The following is a 20,399-nucleotide window of genomic DNA, read 5'->3' as shown; positions in this document are numbered from 1 at the left end:
CTTGTTGAGTTGTTTCAGTTGTATCCAACTCTTTGTGACCCATTTGGGATCTTCTTGGCAAAGGTACTGGAGTGGTTTGCCATTTCCTTCTCCAGCTCATTTTACACATGAGGAAACTGAGTCAAACAGGGTTAAGTGACTTGCCCCGGGTCACACAACTAGTAAGTGTCTGAGGCCAGATTTGAATTTGGGAAGATGAGTCTTCCTGATTCCAAGCTCCATCCACCATGCCACCTTAGATATTCACATATAAATGAATCATTAAGGCCCAGAGGCAGGAAGGGAGGCAGGGAGGCAGGTGGAGTAGAGCACTGGGCAGCCTAAGGGATGGGGATGGTCAGTGCAGGGCAGCTAGGTAGCCCAGTGGACAGAATGCTGGGCCTGAAATCAGGAAGCTTTATCTTTGTTGTTGTTCTTGTCGTTGTTCAATTGTTCAGTCATATTTGACTCTTTGAGACCCCATGGACCATAGAGTCAAGCTCTTTTATCTTCCACCATCTCTTGAAGACTGTCCAAGTTCATGTTCATTGTTTCCATGACATATCTATTTATCTCATCCTCTGCCGTCCCCCTTTCCTTTCACCTTCAGTCTTTCCTAACATCAGGGTCTTTTCCAATGAGTCCTGTTTTCTTGCTGAGTTCAAATCTGTCCTCAGACACTTACTAGCTGTGTGACCCTGGGCAAGTCACTTTACCCTGTTTACCTCAGTTTCCTCATCTGTAAAATGAGCTGGAGAAGGAAATGGCAAACCACTCCAGTATCTTTGCCAAGAAAACCCCAAATGGGGTCATGAAGAGTCAGATATGACTGAAAAACTACTCAACAACAATAACAAATGACCTAAGGTATCTCATATAACCTCTCTGGGCCTCAGTTTCTCTGTAAAATCAATCACTGGACTAGATGGTTTCTAGCACCTAGTACATTAGCAGGCCCATAGTAGGCATTCGATAAATGTTTATTAAATTATTTAAGTGAACTGAATCTCTAAGGTCCCTTTCAGTGTTAGAATGTCGGTTTGGCAAGAGCAGTATTATATGTGGGTGATTAGCATAATGCTGTTGCAACATTAAGATGGGTCTTGAGATATTTTATAGTCTAAAAGAATAATAGAATATTTTGCCTCAAGTGTTTTGGTGGCTTCAAATCATTGATAATGAGAGAAATGCAAGTTAAAGCAGGTCTGTGTTCCAATAAAAGACCCATCAGATTGAGAAAGCTGAAAATACAGGGATGGTGACAAATGTTGGAGGGGCTGAGGGGAAAGAGGCACATTAATGCCCTATTAGTGCTATTTGGGCTGTGAATTAGCACAGCTATTTTGGAAAGCAATTTGGATCTATGCCCCAGAGGTTACCAAATCATGCATATCCATTGACTCAGTGATACCACTGTTAGGTCTATACCACAAAGAAATCAAAGAGGAAATGGAGCCACATGTGCAAAAATATTTATAGCAGCTCTTTTTATGGTGGCAAAGAACTGGAAACAAAGGAGATGCCCATCAATTGGGGGATGGCTGAAAAAAGTGACAATATATGAATAGAACAAAAAATAAAATTATGAAAAGGGATGGCATTAGACAAATTTGGGAAGACTTGTATGAAATGATATAGAGTGAAGTGATTAGAACTAGGAGAATAATTTATAAAATAAAAACTATTTTAAAGATGAAAAAATTTTGAGACTTGAGAACTCTGATAAACCCAATGACCAGCCAGGATTCCAAAGGACCCATGATGAAGCATGCTACCCACCTCCTTACAGAGAAGCAATAACTCTAGGTGAAGAGTGAGACATGCATCTTTTCAACATGATCAATGAAAGAGGATGTTTTGCTTGACTATAAATATTTGTTATCAATGTTTTGTTTTTCTCTTTTTCCTTCTCAGTGGAAAAAATGTGTGTGTGTGTGTGTGTGTGTGTGTGTGTGTGTGTGTGTGTAGGAGTGGTAGGGAAAAAAATAAATGTTTGTTAATTGAAAAAGATATCAATAAAACCTTAATTTAAACAAAAAACCCTTTGGGATAGGTTGTACAAGTACTACTATTTCAAATGAGAAAAATTAGCATTCAGAGAGGAGAAGTTTGACTAATGTCCTAAAACTAGTTTCAGAACCAGGATGTGGACCCAGAACTTCTGACCCCAAATCTAGGACTTCACAACTACATGAAAACATGTTTGAGGACTTTGATGACCCATGAGTTTTTGTGTGAATACCCTGCACTAATGCAGACCACAGCTCCCCCACAGGTTGCCGGACTCATACAAATCCGTGCCCTGGAGGCCAGTCCTTTAGTGGGGAGCTTCTCCACCCAGAGCTGGGCTGGTGCTCATATACCAGACACCTTCATATAGGCTGTTCCTCAGCCTTGTTTTTCCTTATTTATTTTTTCTGGGAGAGGAGGATTAATTGGGCCATAAGGCCAACAGGAGGGAGTGTGGGGAGATCCATACTTGAAGACTTTCCGTCTCACAACACCTGCCAAAGCTAGTTCTCCACTGGTCTGGTCTCTCAGGAATCAGGGCCTTCCTTATGCTACATCAAAGCAAAAATAAACCTTTACTTGTGTAGAGGGTTTTATGTTTTACAAAGGGCATTATCATTTACAAAGTGTTTTAAAGCTTACAAATCTTTTTGTAGTTTATAATGTTTTGTAGTTTGTAATTTATAATGTATATTTTACAATGTGCTACATAGCTCCAGGGATTAGTGCTTGGCCCTATGCCTTTTAATATTTTGTCAATTACTTGGACTGAGGCAGGGACAGAATGCTTCATCAGATTTGTAGATGACACTAAGCTGGGAGGGACAGCTAACACAGTCTATGACAGAGCTAGCATCCAAAAAGGTCTCGACAGGCAAGAGTCCTAGGCTGAATTGAGTAAAGATCAATTTCCTAAGTACAGGATGGTGAGCAGTTTGTAAATGGGGGTTTTAGTGGGCTGCAGGCTCAACGTGAGCCAGCAGTATGGCGGGACACGCAGCCCAAAAAGCTACCGCCATCATGGGCTCCGTGAAGGGAGGCCCACTTTCCAAGAATCAGGCGGTAATGAAGGCCTAATTGTAGCTTACCCTGGACAGAGCTCATCTGGAAGGTTGGTTCAGTTCTGGGAACCCCAGTTTAAAGACACTGGTGAACTCAAGAACCCCTGGAGAGAGCTACCAGGATGAATGGTGAAGGGTCTTGAGTCCAATGTTACATGAGGATCATCTGAAGCTGAGGATAGTTAAGGGAAGAGAAGACTGCAGGGAACATGAGAGCTGCCTTTAAGTATTTGAAGGTCGGTCGTGTGGAAGCAGGATTGCTCTTGTTCTGTTGGGCCCCAGACGGCAGAACCAGGAGCAGTGGGTAGAATGTTGCAAAAAGGCAGATGTAGGCTTGGAGTCATGAAAACCTTCTTAAGAATCAGAGCTAAAAGTGGAATGGGCCACCTTGGGAGGCAGTGGGTACCCTCCTTTGTGGAGGTCTTCATGAAGGGGCCGGGGATTTTGTGACATTATTACTACTAACACTGCTACTATTATTCCTGTTGTTGCTATTATTACAATTATTATCATTATTACTATTGTTGCTAATTAGGATTCCTTTGGGTTATGGGCTGGGGCTAGATGGTTTCTTCTAACTCTAAAATTCAAATGTTTTCATGTTGTCTCACTAGATCCTCACAGTAGGGTAGCCTAGGGAGGGAGAAGGCAATCATTATCCTCATTTTATAGAAGAGGCAGCTAGAGTGCCAGGCCTGGAGTCAGGAAGATTCATCTTCATGAGTTCAATTACTAGCTGTATGACCCTGAGTAAGTCACTTCACCCTGTTTTGCCTCAGTTTCCTCATCTGTAAAATGAGTTGGAGAAGGAAATGGCAAACCACTCCAGAATCTTTGCCAAGAAAATCCCAAATGGGGTCACAAAGAGTTGGACACAACTGAAAAATGACTGAACAACAACCACATTTTGCAGAAGAGGAAATTGAAGACCAGAGCAGGTATCTGGTATGCCCAAGTAGTAAGCAGCAGGCCCAGACCCAAGAGCTCATGCCTCCCAAATCTTAGCCCACTACTCATTCTGTGGCACCACAGTCAGGTCCTGCCAAATGAAGTTGCCAAAGGAGATAAACTGCAGCATGTTTCTCTTAGGATCAGAGTGCAGCCTTGGTGGAGACTGGAAGAATCAATTTCTACTTACTTTTGCAATCTTCTGGCCGCTGATATTCACAGTACACAAATCTGTAGGTCTCTTTACACTGTGGTGCTTCAGCTGGAAAAGCAAACAACAGTTAGCTCTTTTCATTACCACTCAAATAACAAGAGAGTTCTTTAATCAAAGTGCGACGCTGGAGGCCTTTCCAAAATGCCAAATGTACACAGGCAATGTCATTCAGCCCACAGCAGTGCACAGCACGGTCATTTGGAGTTGTGCAGAAAAAAAAAGAAAAAAGAAAAAAGAAAAAAAATCCCCAATCCTCCCAGATGGAGATAGAAGGGACCTTAAAACACAGGACACAGAATGTTAAAACTGAAAGCTCATTTAATCCAGCCAGTTCAGTTCAATCTAATTCAACAAGCACTCATTGGGGAGGCCACAGAGACAAAAATGAAATATTTCCTGCCCTCAAGGAGCTTACATTCTCCTGGAGAGGTAGAATTTACACACACATAAGAAAATACAAACTGATTTCAGGAGGGAGAGAGTTCTAGCAGTGGAGTGGGTCAGGAAAGGCCTCACATAGGAAGTATGAACTCAACTGAACTTTCAAGGAAGCTAGGAATTTTAAGGGGAGGGAGTGTATTCCAGGCCTGGGGGGACAGCCCGTGCAAAGGTATGGAGGTAGAAAGTGACACGTGCCAGTTTGGGGAACAATTAGTAGGTCAGTTTAGCTGTGACATAGAATGTGTGGAGGGAAGTAGTATGAAATAAATATGGAAAAGTAGTTGGGAACCAGCTTGCTGAGGGCCTTAAAATGTCAGGTGGAGGAGTTTATCTTTTATCCTAGACACAGTAGGAGGCCACTGAAAGTTTCTGAGGAGAGAAATGATATGCTCAGACCTCTATCTCAGGAGTCTGGTAGCCCTGTAGAGAGTGGATCGGAGAGGAGAGAGACTAGACGCATGGAGACCAGTTTTAAGTAAGCTACTGCAATGATCAATGCAAGAGGTGACGAGGACCTAAGCTAGGGCAGTGTTGGCACGAGTGGAGAGACGGGTACCAATGTGAGGAATGTCATGGAAGGAGAATTGGTAACTGATTGAATGGGGGGGAGAAGGAAAAGAGAAGACTAGAGGGTAACTTTGAAGGACAAACCTAGGGAACTGGAAAGATGGTGGGGTCTTCAACTGATCTGGGGAAGTCTGAAGGAAGGAAGGATTCAGGTGGGGTGGGGAGGAATATAATGAGTTCTATCTATGATGCTGATGGGATATCCAGGTGGAGATTTTCAGTAGCAGACGGTGCTGCAGGATTGTAGTTGCCCCCTAAACTCATCCTCTTCTCCAAATTTCTCTATTTCTGTTTTTTGTTATTGTTCAGTCATTTTTCAGTCATGTCCAACTCTTCATGACCCCATTTGGGGTTTTCTTGGCTAAGATACTGGATTCGTTTGCCATTTCCTTCTCCAGCTCATTTTACAGATGAGAAACTGAGGCAAACATGGTTAAGTGACTTGCCCAGGACATCTGAACTCAGGAAGTTGAATCTTTCTGACTCTAAGCCCCGTGTTCTATCCAATGTGCCCCCTCGCTGTGCTATTTTTATTTAGAGTATCACTATCTTTTCAGCCACCCAGGTTCAAATCCTCAACATAATCCTTGACCTCCTCTCCTTCACCCTCCTCCCTCCATATAATCAATCGTGAAGATTTATTGATTCTACTTCCTTATCTCTCACATCTGTGCTCTCCTCTCACAGAGAATTTGGGCTTTCATAACTTCTCACTTTGTTGCACCAATTGGCAGAGCTTTCTAATTGGACTCCTAGCTTGTGGTCTCCCCTACTCCCCACGCCAATTCATCCTCAACACAGCTGCCAAAACAATCTTTTTAAACCAAAAGTCAGCTCATGTTGCTCTTTTATTGAAGAATCTTCAGGGCTTTTTGGACAAGAGTTCTCAACCTGGGATTCATGGACACTGCCCCCTTCCCCCCAAAAAAGAGCTTTGTGGATAGTTTTTTTTTTTTTTTTTTTGTTTTGTTTTTGGCTAGGCAATGGGGTTGAATGACTAGCCCAGGGTCACACAACTAGTAAGTGTTAAGTGTCTGAGGTCAGATTTGAACTCAGGTCCTACTGACTCCAGGGCCGGTGCTCTATCCACTGTGCAATCTAGTTGCCCCATGTGGAGAGTTTTCAGAGGGTTTGTGAATTTGCCTTTTCAATACCTTGTAACTGTATGTCGATTATAATTGGTTTCCTTTTCATCATACATATTTTATTTTATGCATTTTAAAGCATTATTCTGCAAAGGGGTCCATAGCTCTTCACCAGCCTGACTGCCAAAGGGGTCTTTTTTCTTAAATAAAAGAGTTTAAGAACTCTAAGATAAATGACAATTTGTTAGTGTGGCAAGTAAAGACCTTCACAATCTGACTTTAGCTTACCTTTCCAGGCTTATTTCTTTGTGGACTTAACAATTCAGCCAAACTGGCCTACTCTGAACTCAGAAGTCATATCTGGCCTCTGTATTTTTGGATCCCCTATACCTGGAATGCTCTTCATCTTTACCTCTACCTCTTAGAATCCCTGGCTTCTTTTCAAGGCTCAGGTCCTGATTCTCCTAGGCCAGTGTTGGGGAACCTGCAGCCTCCAGGCCACATGTGGCCCTCTAGCTCCTCAAGTGCAACCCTTTGACTGAATCCAAACTTCACAGAACAAATCCCCCCTTAATAAAAGGATTTGTTCTGTAAAACTTGAACTCAGTCAAAAGGCTGCACCCAAGGACCTAGAAGGCCACACATGGCTTCTAGGTCACAGGTTCTCCACCCCTGCCCTAGTTCTTTGTTCTCTCTCCCTCCTCAAATAATCATTTATATATTTATTCGCTTATATATTATATTCTCAACACCCCTTCCCCCACATAAGCTTCACCAGGGATTGTTTTTTGTTTTATATGTGTATGCCCAGCACCTAGGGCAGTGCCTTGCACATGTATTAAGTAGGCACTTAATAAAAGCTCATTTTCCTGGATTAGAGCAGGAGTTTTTAACCTTTTATTGTGTTATGGGTTTGTCTGGTAGTCTGGTGAAACCTGTGGACCCTTTCTCAGAATAACGTCTTTAAACACATAAAATAAAATATATAGGGTTACAAAAGAAACCAATTATATTGAAATATAATTATCAAAATATTAAAAATACACACACAAGTTCATAGACCTCAGGTTAAGAACCTTAGATCAGAGAGAGATTAGCACTGGATATATAATTTTAGAAGATGATAATTAAACCTTGGGAGCTGATGAAAGAGAACAGAGAGACAAAAAGGTGTTAAGTATGGAGTTTGGGGGACCACCATATTTATTGGGTGCTGGATGGATGGGGATATAGTGAAGGAGACTAAGGAGGCACAGGCAGACAGGAAGAGAACCAATACAAAACAGTGTTTTAAAAGGCGGAAACTGAGGCCAATGAAGAGAAGGAGCTTGCCCAATATCACACCTAGTCAGCAAATGCTGGAACTATATATTCATCTGATATCAGGCAGATTACTTTTCCCACTTTATCATGCTGCCTTCCCCATAGCTTCCCACACTAACTGATGACCTCTCTTTATCTAGTTATTAGCATGACTCAAAATAGAGAGAGAAGAGGATTTCCCAATGCATCATGACTGTTGGACAATCTCATCTATCTAGTTTCTGTACAGCATCCTACTTGAGAAGCAGAGCCAATGAATTACTTAGACAGTGGAGCCATCTAATAGCCATCTAAAAGGAATTTATTTGGACCTAAATACTGTTCATTTACTCATTCATTCAACATTTGTTGAATACACCTGGCACAGATATCTAGCCACTAGGTATATGAAATCATAGAATTGTAGAATTGGAAAGGACATTACAGGTCTAGTTAAGGATAGTATAATCCCTAACTAAAATATAATTTATTACAACCCAAGAAATGATCATCCTATCTCTGCTTACATATCTCTAGTGATAGGAAGCTTACTGTATTGCAAGGCAGTCCATTCCATTATGGAACAGCTAATTGTTAGGAAGTTCGTCTTTATGTTGAGCTAAATTCTGACTCCCTATAAGTTTAATAATTCAATTCAATAAATATGTATTAAGTAGAGGGCCTTGTGCTTAGCACTAAAGACACTTCTATTTCTAGCCCCGACCTCTCTTCTGAGCTCTAGATCCACATCTCTGACAAATTACAGAAAATTTCCACCTGCATGTGTCACTGGTACCTCAAACTCAATATATTCCAAGGTCAAATTTATTATCTTTTTTAAAAGCCTTTATTATAAACTTGATAATCATCCATAAGAATAAAAATAAATATGCAAAAAGGAATAAAATTATACATAGGCCATTAATATAGAGAGCCCAATATTTTAAGAAAAATCAAATAAATACATGAAAAATAACCCACCAAAAATCTGTTTACCTTATATTCTCTTCTAAGTCCACTTGATATTTTTGTTCACTATTCTATGTAAGGGGAGGTAGCCAGTTGATTCACTGATCATTTTGATGAGTTCTCTAATGAAGTGTTAAAATTACAGGGTACCCTTTTGTTTGGTGCTAAGGGGCACCTTCCCATGATATGCCCATTGGGATCTGACAGGATACAGGGAATTCAAACTGATTCATGGACAGACTCAGGAGGATGACCTCTCATTGTAGGACTGTCCCTCTACGTGGTAAAGCCTTCCATCTTTTTTGCTTGCTTGTACTCATGGACTTTGAGAAGACAAACCAGTATGTAGTAAAGTATATTTATGTTATTGAAGGAGTGGAGGAAGGAACCTATGCCCATGCACTATTGCTGCCCCCCAGGAATGTGATAGTAACCTACAGCAGAAGCATATGGCAGAGGTGGACACGTGCTTACACTCAGCTTGAGAGGAAACTATGAGGAAACAAGTTCTATCTCCTGAGAGAAATTAATGATGACTCAAAGGCAAAAGCTTATGGTGGTCTGCACATGTTTGTCTCAGTGGCCCAAGAAAGAAGTACCTGGACCTCAAATTCCTGGCCATATTCTATCTTTCTATTTGTTTTCCTGACCACAGGTTGGAGACCTAAGAATGGACTTTCCCAGTCCATAAGATGGCAGTAATTGAGACACTGATAGAGTTTTTGCAAAAGCAGATAGCCCAGATATATGGCCCGAGGAGAGACACCTTGAGAAATTTTCCCATTCCCTGGAATTACTTCTTCAGTAACCCAATTTGGGGGGTTTTGAGTTTGGGAATAAGACTTAGATTCTAGAACTTCAGGAGTTTTTAACTTGATATCTGTGAACTTATTTCTTCAAATATTTTGATAACTATATTTCAACATAATTGATTTCCTTTGTAATCTTATGTTTTTTATTTTACAAATTTTAAAACATTATTCTGAGAAAGGGTTGGGACTGCCTAATGGGTCCATCTAATACACACACACACACACACACACACACACACACACACACATTAAGAACTTCTATTCTAGAAAGAGAAGAGGATTTCCCAATGCATCATGGTTGTTGGACAAAGAAGAGGCTCATCTATCTAGTTTCTGCACAGCAACCTACTTGAGAAGCAGAGCCAATGAATTACTTAGACAGTGGAGCTCCAAAAAGAAGAGGGTTGCTTGATCAGTAGCCCCCAGTGTTTATTTTTCAGGAGGAGTGTAAACCATAAGGTGGCGCTAGACATCCATCAATGACCTCATGACAGAGTCTTTTTCAATGGTATGTCCAGGTTGAATCATCATTACATAAGAAAGAGACAGTAGAAAATGGATACAGAGGTATTGGTTGTAGAATGTCTTCTTTGGAAAGGAGAAATTTGAGAAGCTGAAGGAGGAAAGGGATTAGAACTTAAGGCAGAGATCTCACTTCTAGTAAATGCAGAGAAAAGGGAGAATTTTGTAGTATCTGGTTAGGGAAGGCAATGTTTTTATTTCAGCTAAGTGACTGTTATGTCAGGATGGTCTGGCTGCTAGACAGAAATTAATGGGGCTCAAGGAACACCTTTACAGAGAGAACGAAGTATTCCTTTAAAAATGAAAGAAATGAGTAAACATGAAAGGAAAAAAGAAAATGGCTCTGAAGAGGCAGGCAGAGGGGAATTCTGATCAGTGTCAGTCAGTCAGTCAATAAATATTTATTAAGAGTCGACTGTCTGCCAGGCATTGTGCTAAGCACTGGATTCAGTACTTAGCACAGTGCCTGGCACATAGTAGGTGTTTAATAAATCTTTACTGATTGACTGATTCCTAAATGTTCATTTTCTTCATCTGTTGAACAAAGATATTAATATTTGTTACCCCTACCATAAGAGGTTGTTACAAGAATAATGAGATCATAAATGTAAAGTTTTTTATAAACTAAAATACTATGCAAATTCTATTTCCCTTCAATACTTTGATGGATCTATAGTCTCACCCATGTAGTCCTATCCAATGTTGCAAATCACATCTATCCATGCCTTCTCATCCTAAAAGATTCTTGTCTATGTAGTCACATAAATTCTCACCAGGGTGCTGGAGGCATACTCCCATAAGTCCCACCATGTTTTTTATTGAATAGCCAGATGAATCCATGGCCCACTCTCCCTATGGCTGTCTCCTGATACACAACTCTGGCATGCTTAAGTTTTAGCCTCCATCTAGTTAGAACAGGCTGCTGAAACTTTGTAGCAAGCTTGTTGATGTGGCATAGCTATAATTTTACCCTCCTCATCCTAAGTCAATTTTCCTGGTTAATTTTTAGAAACCCTGCATTTACTATTGGTCCAGACAGTCAGTCAATATACATTAATTAAGTACATACTACAAGCATGGTGCTAAATGCTGCAGACACACAAAAAAAAGGCAAAAGAAAGTTCTTACTCTGAAGGAGCTCACAATGTAATACGTAGACAACTAGCAAATAAATATGTGTGAACAAGCTATGTATGCAGAATAGGAAATAATTAAAAGAGGGAAGGCATTAGAATTAAGAGGGGTTGCTCCCTAACCCTATCACCCTACCAGTAATGTAACAACTGCCATGGCTGACCCTTTGCCTGAAAACCCTAGGCTAGAGTCCCCATGAGCTCTGAGCCTTCAATCAGAAAACAATTTATTTTACATTTATAATCTCATTATCCTTGTAACATCATGGCATCACCTCCCTGATGTCAGGGAAGGACAAACAACAGCATCATCCTTGTAACAACCTCATGAGGTAAGGAGTATAAATATTTTTATCCCCATCTGACAGATTTAATCCAGCCCACCACCCAGCGTATTGCCTCAAGAGACAATGGGAACAAGGGAGGTCATATGTAACTCTGCTTCTGACAGAATTGCTTTACCATCCTATGCTGTACTTGGCTATATGAATAAACCATTCTAACCCAGCCTGGTGCCATTCACTGCAACTGCACTCGAAATTCGAATGACATGTGGACAACAAGAGACCTCACCTGTTATCCCTTACTCCTGCTACATAATTGGCTGACTGCTGGAGGTACATCTCTCTGTTGATGTCTCTTATGTCACTGTTGGTTCATAATTATTTGTTGGTAATACATCACAGCCTATTTACTCCCTATGGTCTCTCATTTGCATGACCCATTCATGTTAATTCTTTAATTCTGCATTTTAAACATTATTCAGAGAAGAGATTGATAGTTTTCACTGCTGTCTACAGGGTCCATGGCAAAAAAAAAAAGTTAAGAATCCTGATTCTAGAGAAAGAAGGGGATTTCACAATGTATTATGTTTCTTGGACAAAGAGGAGGATCATCCACCTAGTGGATGGTATTCCATGTTTCACAGCCATCATTCTCTAGGATTACAAATTGGAGAAAAGGGTCCAATATTCATTGACAGAAGAAATTTCCTCAAGGAGTTCTCTCTATCAAGGAAATCATAGGTCCAGACCCTATCTGATTTTTAAAATAGCAATAATGTCTATGATTTTTTTACTCTAAGAATTTGGCATCTCCCTTCACGTATCTTGAGAATCCTCTTTCAATGCCTTAAAACTATTTTTATGTATACTTGTTTTAGTTCAGCTATTCCTCCTGCTACTGTTTTCTTTAGTGACATTTCTACCTCCTCATAAAGAACGTGGTAGACTGGGGTGTCCAAATCAAAATCACTGTTTTTTATGGAAAAAAATTGTTTATTTTTTTAAATGAAGGTTTTGGCAGAAAAGGCAGCCTGGTATAGTGGATAAAGAGTGGGTCTCAGTGTCAAAAAGACCTGGGTTCAAGTCCCTCTGACACATACTGCTGTATGACTCTGTTCAAGTCACTGAACCTCTCAGTGTTTCCCAGACCACTCTCTAAAAGTAAGTTACACAATAGCTGCTGATCTGCATTGAGAAAGGGAGTTTCTTTACTGGAACCTCCCTGTATGATGAAATCACAGGTCCAGATCCTGGACCTAATTTTGATTTTAAAAAAGAGTCATGACAAATCTTCAATTTTTATCTGTCTCCTTTCTCCTTATAGGTCAATCTTTAAATGTTCTTGATGCGATTTGGCTTCATTGGATCTCTTACCAAGCATTCTGCAAATTTATTTTTCCTTGTACTGCTTCTTATTGTTTTATGAGGCAATACTACTTAATATCTTCTATCTTCCTCCTGAATAAGATTTTACATGTGAGTTTATATTCTAAGCCAGTGTTCCCCTTAGCTGCCATATCCCTCCCAAGAAGGTTAAGAAGGTTAAGGTTCTTCTGGGCTTCTCATTTTGGCAATTGATTTACATTGGTCAAATTTCCTCAAGAAGTGGTGACAATCTAGGTCCATTTCTGTTCTTTTGTCCATTTCCTTTTTGTTGGTGACTATAGCTTCTTTAGTTTGGTTTAGTTTATAGAGATCCCACTGGTAAGCATATGTCATAGAGCTCAAAAATAGAAAGAAAAGACCTACATATTCCAAAGGGGGAGAAATTGATTAAGGAGACCTAACAAAGTTGATGAAATTATGGGATATTAAGGGCAAGAAACAGAGACAAAGAGTTGTTAAGGCATTAAACCAAATATTAAGAAATGTCTGTACTTTGTTGCCACTTTAGGGCTGAAGTATCAGCCATTCTTCTATTGTTCTTTTAAAAAGCAAGACACTGTGTAAGTCAATAAACACATTTTACATACAGTTGTTTGCAGAAAGAGAATTGTAGAGTTATAGTGCAGGATGGCCATCCCGGAATCTGTTGTAAATGTTACTTAACATAATATAATAAAGGTGAAATTTCAATGAAACATCCTCCCCATCTGTCCTTTGCCCTTCAAAAACTAACAAATTGGGAAAATCCCCACTCACTTCCTTTCCTCCCCAGACCCTCTTTGTCACCAGGAAGTATGCCCCAAGCACTTGGATTACGGAACTAAATGGAAGAGTTCATCAATCACGGTTTCAGGACTAGCATTAGTCTTCATACCAATAACTCATTTTAAAAAAAAGCGAATTGGGGTAGAAAGTGCTTTTATAATGCAATATTGTTGTTAAAGGCAAGTTATTGTTTTTTTTTTGACATGGCATGTCCTGAAATAAATATCGACTAAATATGAAAAAAAAAAGTAAGACACTTTCTGGAGAGGATTCTGGGAAGATGGTGGAGTAGGTCAGAAAATTCCAAGCTCTTCAGATTTCCCCCACAAACAAGACAAATTAGTGCCTCGGGGTAAATTTACAGGGTAAAAATAAGCAAGAGTTGGAGCAGTACAGTGGTCTTCCTGGGACAATTGGAAAAGGTCCACAGAAAAAATCCCAAGACTGAGGTTTGGTTCCTGTGAAGTGTAAACACCTCCAGGCTAGTTCCATTGAAACAGCAAGGGGCGAGTCCTGGGGCTACCTGGTTGGGAGGTAGCTTTGGCCCCAGCCAGAGGAATTTTTACCTCATGGACAGTGAGGGGAGTTGGGTGTCTGAACAAGGGAAGTTTGAAGTAACCTCTGCTAATAAGGGATGTCAGGCCCAGCTGTGCTACCGAGATGTGGCCCTGGGCTAGAAGGAACTAGCACACACCTGGTGGGTATAGAAGCTGTGGGGCAGGGATGCTGCTAGCTGTGAGCACTTACAGGAAGGCAAAGTTGTTGGTTTTGGCTCCAGTCCAGAGGGAATACTGAAGGAGACTCTGAGGCCAGAGGCACCATCCCCTATACCCCAGGACTAGAGATGATTATAATAATAAGCTGCTACAAATAAAAAAAAAATGAGCAGGCAAAGAAGAAAGAATCCAACTATAGAAAGTTACTATGGAAATACAGAAGACTAGGGTTCATCTTCAGAGGAAGATACTGAAGCAAAAAAAGCCTCTCCTACCCCAAAGAGGAATGCCAAATGGTTACTTGTCCAAAAAGAATTCACAGAAGAGCTTTAAAAAGACTTTAAAAATCAAGTGAGAGAGATTAAGGAAGAAATTTAAAAAACAAATAAGAACAATCCAAGAAAAACAAGAAGATTATAAAAAGAAAGTCAACTTTCTTTTGGTAAAGGAGATCCAGAATCTTAGAAAATGACTCTTTGAAAATTAGAACTGGGCAAGGGGAAGCCAATGAATTTATAAGAGACCAAGAAATAATAAAACAGAATATAACAAATGAAAAAACAGAAAGAAAGTGAAACATCTCATAAGAAAAACTGATCTGGAGGACAAATCAATAAGTGGAAACATAAGACTAATTGGACTACCTGAAAACTATGATCAAAAAAAGGATCTTGATACAACAATATAAGAAATAATTTTAAAAAATCCTAAATCCTAAAGCATTAGAACAAGAGAGGAAAATAGAAATAGAAAAAAATCCACCAATCACCACCTGAAAGAGATTCTATGAGGAAAACCTACAGGAATATCATAGTTAAATTCTAGAACCCTCAGCTCAAGGACAAAATATTATGAGCAACAAGAAAAAAACAATTCAAATATGGCAGAGCCACAATTATAATCACACAGAAGCTAGTAGCGGTTACACTAAAAGACTGTAGGTCTTGGAACAGTATATATCGAAGAGCAAAAGAACTGGGGTTGTGGCTGAAAATATCATACCCAGCAAAGTTAAGCATAATCCTGAATGAAAAAAAAAAAGCAAATTCAATGAACTGCCACACTTTCAGGATTTTGTTGCAAAAAATCTAAACTTAATAGAAGATTTGACATACAAGATTCAAGAGAAATATAACGTACACATCAAAGACTAATTATAAGGGACTCAATAAGGACAGATTATTTACTTTTTACATGAGGAAATTTAAAAAGTATATCTAAGATTGTTATCAGTAATTGGGTAGTTCGAAAGAAAGATTGGGGTGGACTTTAGTATGATGTGATTGTAAAAAGTAAAACAGTTAAGGAAAAGGTAGACAGAGTAATTATCTTATACAATGAGGTGCAAGAGGAAGAAATGACACAGAGGAATTAGATGGGGAGAAGGGCTGGTAGTTCTGGAACCCTACTCTCATCGGAAATGGGTTAAAGAGGGAACAGTACATATATAAAAGTCTACTAAATTCAGAAATAAATAAAAGGCTAAGGGGATAGGGAGGGGGGAGAGGATAACAGAGGGATTTTTAGAGGAAACTCTGCTCACATAAGATAGGGTTTAAGGAGAGAACAATATATACATGTAGAAGGGAATAAAAGTCTTCTAAATTTATAAAAAAAAAAGAGGGTGAGGGAATAGGATAAGGGGGTGATAGAAGGGTGTCTAGATTAATGGGAATGGGATGAAGAGGGAATAACATATATATTTGGGAGGCTATAAAAGTCTTCTAAATTCAGATAGAATCAAGAGGGTAAGAGAAAAGGGTGACGTGGAGAAGTAAGGGAGGGATCTTCGGAGGAGGGGTAAGTTGAGTAATAGATGGGCAAGGAAGTGGGTAGAAGCAAAGTAGAGGAATCAGTAGGGATAGGAAATAAGAGATACAAATATAAAATAAAGATCAGGAGTAGAATTTATTAGGAAAAAAAGCAGGGGTGGTAGTCATGATCTCACACAAAGTTAAAGCTAAAATAGATTTAATCAAAAGAGAAAAATAGGGAAACTACAGTATATGTCAGCCATATTAATCAATTTTGTTTTAGACTATTTAAAATAACTAGATAATATAAGGTTGGAATATTGTTGTGGTGCAGGAAAATATGAGTTGGCAGACTTAGAAAAATATGGAAAGACTTGGACTTAGGAAGGAAATGTTATCCACACGCAGAGAAACAGAAGATAGACAAGTATAGTACAGTCTTACATAGATGAATGTATATGTCTGTATATGAGTATGACTATAGATACCTAAGTATATGTATGTGTATGTAAGTGTGTGTATGTGTATATGTATGTATATAATCATTTGTGTATATATGTATAAGTGTGTATATGTATATATATATATACATACACACACACACAGACAAACACACATACATACATAAAAATATATTCATGCTTAATTGTAGCCTCCTTGGGGGAGGAAGGAGGAAAAAGAACAAACTAAAAATTGCACAGCAGAGAACAAAAGAAAACTTACAAGGAAGCAAAGAAAAGATGGACAGCTCTGAATACAATGTATAGTATTTATTATATAGGCTTTCTTGAAATGGAAATTTATTGCTGCATATATTGAATTGTCTCATGTTCTGCTGTGCACATGGCAATGCTTTTTTTCTTTTCTTTGTATTTAAGTTTATAATATGTTTCTTTTTCTATTCCTATTTGAATTTAAGTTTTAAATAAATTAAAAAAAATTTTCTAGGGAGGAATTGAGATCAATCTCTAAGAAATGTGAGTTCTGATAGTAGGGAAGATAATGAGCTAGGGAAGAGGATATAACACTCTCCACCCCACTCCAATTTGGTCACAGCATATTACAGCAGAACTATTTGCCCAGCAGGAGACACCATATTCAGAAAGGAGTAGGTTCAGTCAGTCAATGCATGAGACTAGACAAGCTTTGCAAGTAGAAAAAGAGTTAGCTCAGGCAGTAAGTACTAATTGCAGAGAGGGGCAGGTCCAAGAGTCCGAATGAACTCCTCTAGCAGTGATGCTGGGCCCAGTGGGCATAGCATGAGGGCAACATGAGAAGAAGAAGGACTTCAGAGTTCTGAAATATCTGAAACATGAGTGGCCTCACTTATCTAACTAGGAAAATAGAGAAGACTAGAATTTGAAAACTGAGGAACCCTGAAACCCAGAGCTTACTGACAGTAACTGGGCAATTGCATTCTTAAGATATAAATTCCCTTGAAACTATGAGCTGAATTTGGGGACGAAGCCCAATCTATGTGGCACTTCTCTAAAGACGACGGTTTTCTAACAGAATCCCATGTTAATATTGATTTGCCTAATGAGGCCTTTGCAAAGCTTCTGAGAAAATGGTTATAGCCGTTACACAACAAGCTGGCTGGTATCCAGAGCTTCTCTCCATACCTCATCCTGCTGATCCTCTTCCATTAATCAGGCAAATGAAGGAATATACAGGACTAGAATCCCGGGCTTTGAGCCAGAGGCTGAAACCAAGAGGCAAAGTCTGTGAGCGGGCTGGAAGAGGAAGCCATCACCTGACCCTTTCTTAAGCCCCTTAGTTCACACCTGGGGAGCCTCCTGCCCGAGTGAAACTATAAAAATAGATGCTAGAATCAAACAAAATGTTCAGTGAAGTAGACAGCACCGAAATGAAATGGCAGCTCAGTTCCTAGGTTCTAAATAGGACACTAGTCACAACATGGCAAATAAAACATAAAGCTAGAATGCTCACTTTCTCGGTATACATACTAAAATTGGAAAGATACAGGGGTGGCTAGCATGTCCCACCTCACAGAGTTACTGTGAGGAAAATGTGTTGGAAACCTTCAAGTGCCATATGAGTGTGGGTTATTATGAATAATAATAATAACAACGTTTATCAAGAGTCCAAGCACTGTGCTCAGTACTACTAGAGACTACAATAAACTAAGATAAGAAATGGTCCCTTCCCTCAAGGAACTCAGTCAAACAAAGGTCTAAGACACAAACAAAGATAAAGATCAAAAAATATTACATAATAAATATATTAGAGAGCTATAAAACAAAGTGCTAGGTGAAGTCTGAAGAAAAACGCTACTCTTCTGGACCAAGGAAGATTTCCTAAGGAGGAGGCATTTGTCAGACTTTAAATAATGGGTAGGAATTTGACAGGTGAAGAGGAGGTCTGTGGAAGAATGAAAAATGTAACTGTAAGAGCACAGGTCCATAAGGAGGGGGGTGCTGGCTATATTCAGGGGACAAAGGGTTGTCCAGTTTGGCTGGAAAATGAAGTGCATAGAGGCAAGTGACATGATATTAAGCTGGAAAGGTAAGGTTGTGATAGAGGTAGCCACTAGCTGTATGACCCCAGGCAAGTCTCTTAATCCTGTTTGTCTAAGTTTTCTCATCTGTAAAATGAGCTGGAGAAGGAAATGGCAAAGCACTCCAGTATCTTTGCCAAGAAAACCCCAAATGGGATCACAAAGAGTCAGACACAACTAATCAACTAAACAACAACAATAAGGTTGCGATAGATTGTGGAGGGCCTTGCATCCCTGACAAAGAAGTCAAAACTTTACTTGGTAGGCACTAGGGAGCCACTGACAGTTTTTAAGCAGAGGAGTAATGATCAGTTCCATGCATAAGAAAGATATTCTGGCAACATTTGATGGATGGCTTATGGGGGAAGTTAGGAAGATCTATAAAGAGGTTATGTCTATACTGATAACTAGTGGTGCAACTTTTAACAAGCTTCTTTAGACTTGTCACTAACTTGCTGTATGACTTCAGGAAAGTCGTCATCAACTCTTAGAGCCAGAAGAGAGCTCTCTGGTCTGAGAGTCAGCTAATGTCTCTTTGAGCTCGAGAGTTACCCACAATTTTCCATTTTTGTCTCTTAATCCCCCAAGAGGTCTAGAGGTTCTAATGATAACACTGAGCATCCTTTTGTGAATTTCTTCTATAAACTAAATCTTTTACCCCACCCCCAAAACACCTTTTTTAACTAGGGGGAAAGCTAGACATAATAATCATTATAATAACAATGGCAATAGCTTGTATTTATCTAATACTTTTACTTCCAGGGGGCAACGCTTTGTCCCCTGAACGTGCCCTCCTCCTTCCAAGCCTTTGCTGGTGCAATTATGTCTTGCATTCACTCACTGGCCTCGTCTTCATCCTGTCAAACCCCTGCCTGTTGTATTAGTTTATTTGTGGTTACACATTCACATCCGCTCTCTCACTGATCTTCATCTCAACACTAGAGGAGGTGGTGGCTGTTACAGCACTATTCCCATTTTATGAATGAGAAATCAGAGACCCAGAGAGGGTAGGAGCCCAAGGTTACAGAGCTAGTAAGGAATGGAACAGGGGTTCCAATGTCAAGCCCTGTGTTCCTTCCATTGCAAGACTCTATGCCTTCTACACTATCTCATGGGATCGTTAAGAGGATCCAAGAAGCCAATGCAAGTATAACGACTTTTAGCTCCAAAGCAGTACATAAATATTATTATTGTAATTATCGTTAGTTCAATAATATGGCTTTTTTATTCTGCATGAGTGTCCCAGCCTACTCCCAGCCCCTGATCTTTCCATTCTCTGCAAGAAGAGGGGCAAAATCTAGCTATGTCTTCTGCCCTCACACATATGGCTACAGTCAGAAGCTATTTGTTATGACTTCTATCTTATCACAACTCACTTCCTCTCTCGGGGCCTCAGTTTCTCCATATACAAAATGAGGGGGTTGGCCTAGATGATCTCTAGGTGCCCTGCTAGCTCTGACATTCTATATTCTTATTCCATCTCTAATAAATACTGTAGCGTCTTTGGTCTAGGGGCCCCTCCAGTCCTGCTCTTCTGTGAATGCTGGTTACCAAGAGCCCAAGCCCGAGTTTTCTCTCACCAAAAATGGCCGATCTAAGATGTGCTTTTCAGGAACATGGAACAGGCTTTCAATCGAGGCCCATTTCTTCCTTTGAATCTGTGCCAGGGAAGGTTTTTTGTGGTCTTCCTGAACTTCTGTGTGTGGGCACACTACTTGCTTGAACTTCTTCTTTAAGGAAGCTTTTTGGGCCACCAGCCAGTGGCTTTTACCTATAAAAGTTAGAGAAATGAGAAGTAAGAGAAAGAAAGAAAAATAAAGAAAGGAAGGAAGGAAGAAAGAGAGAGAAAGAGATAAAAAAAGAAAGGAAGGAAGGAAGAAAAAGGCAGAAAGAAAGAAAGAAAGAAAGAAAGAAAGAAAGAAAGAAAGAAAGA

General features: G+C 39.7%; 1 protein-coding gene across 4 annotated transcripts in view; it reads right to left on the bottom strand.

The window, feature by feature from the left end:
• Positions 1-20,399, bottom strand: part of XRRA1 (X-ray radiation resistance associated 1) — an 88,729-nt gene that overhangs the window by 59,041 nt on the left and 9,289 nt on the right. For 3 of the 4 annotated variants that reach the window (XR_003567876.1, XM_027848334.1, XM_027848335.1), the window contains 2 exons: positions 20,047-20,237; positions 4,189-4,260 (listed from right to left, as the gene is read on the bottom strand). Coding sequence is in view for 3 of the 4 variants with exons in the window: in XM_027848334.1 (XP_027704135.1) it covers positions 4,189-4,260; positions 20,047-20,237 (263 nt within the window). In the remaining variant the exon portion in view is untranslated. Of the gene's footprint in view, positions 1-4,188; positions 4,261-17,570; positions 17,651-20,046; positions 20,238-20,399 lie in introns of those variants that run through there. The other variant, XM_027848336.1, reaches the window with a different exon arrangement.

This window comes from Vombatus ursinus, unplaced genomic scaffold (assembly GCF_900497805.2).
Source record: "Vombatus ursinus unplaced genomic scaffold, bare-nosed wombat genome assembly UNPS02005659.1, whole genome shotgun sequence".
NCBI lineage: Eukaryota > Metazoa > Chordata > Mammalia > Diprotodontia > Vombatidae > Vombatus > Vombatus ursinus.
The sequence above is the reverse complement of the archived record's forward strand: the minus strand, read 5'-3'. Positions and strand labels throughout refer to the sequence as shown.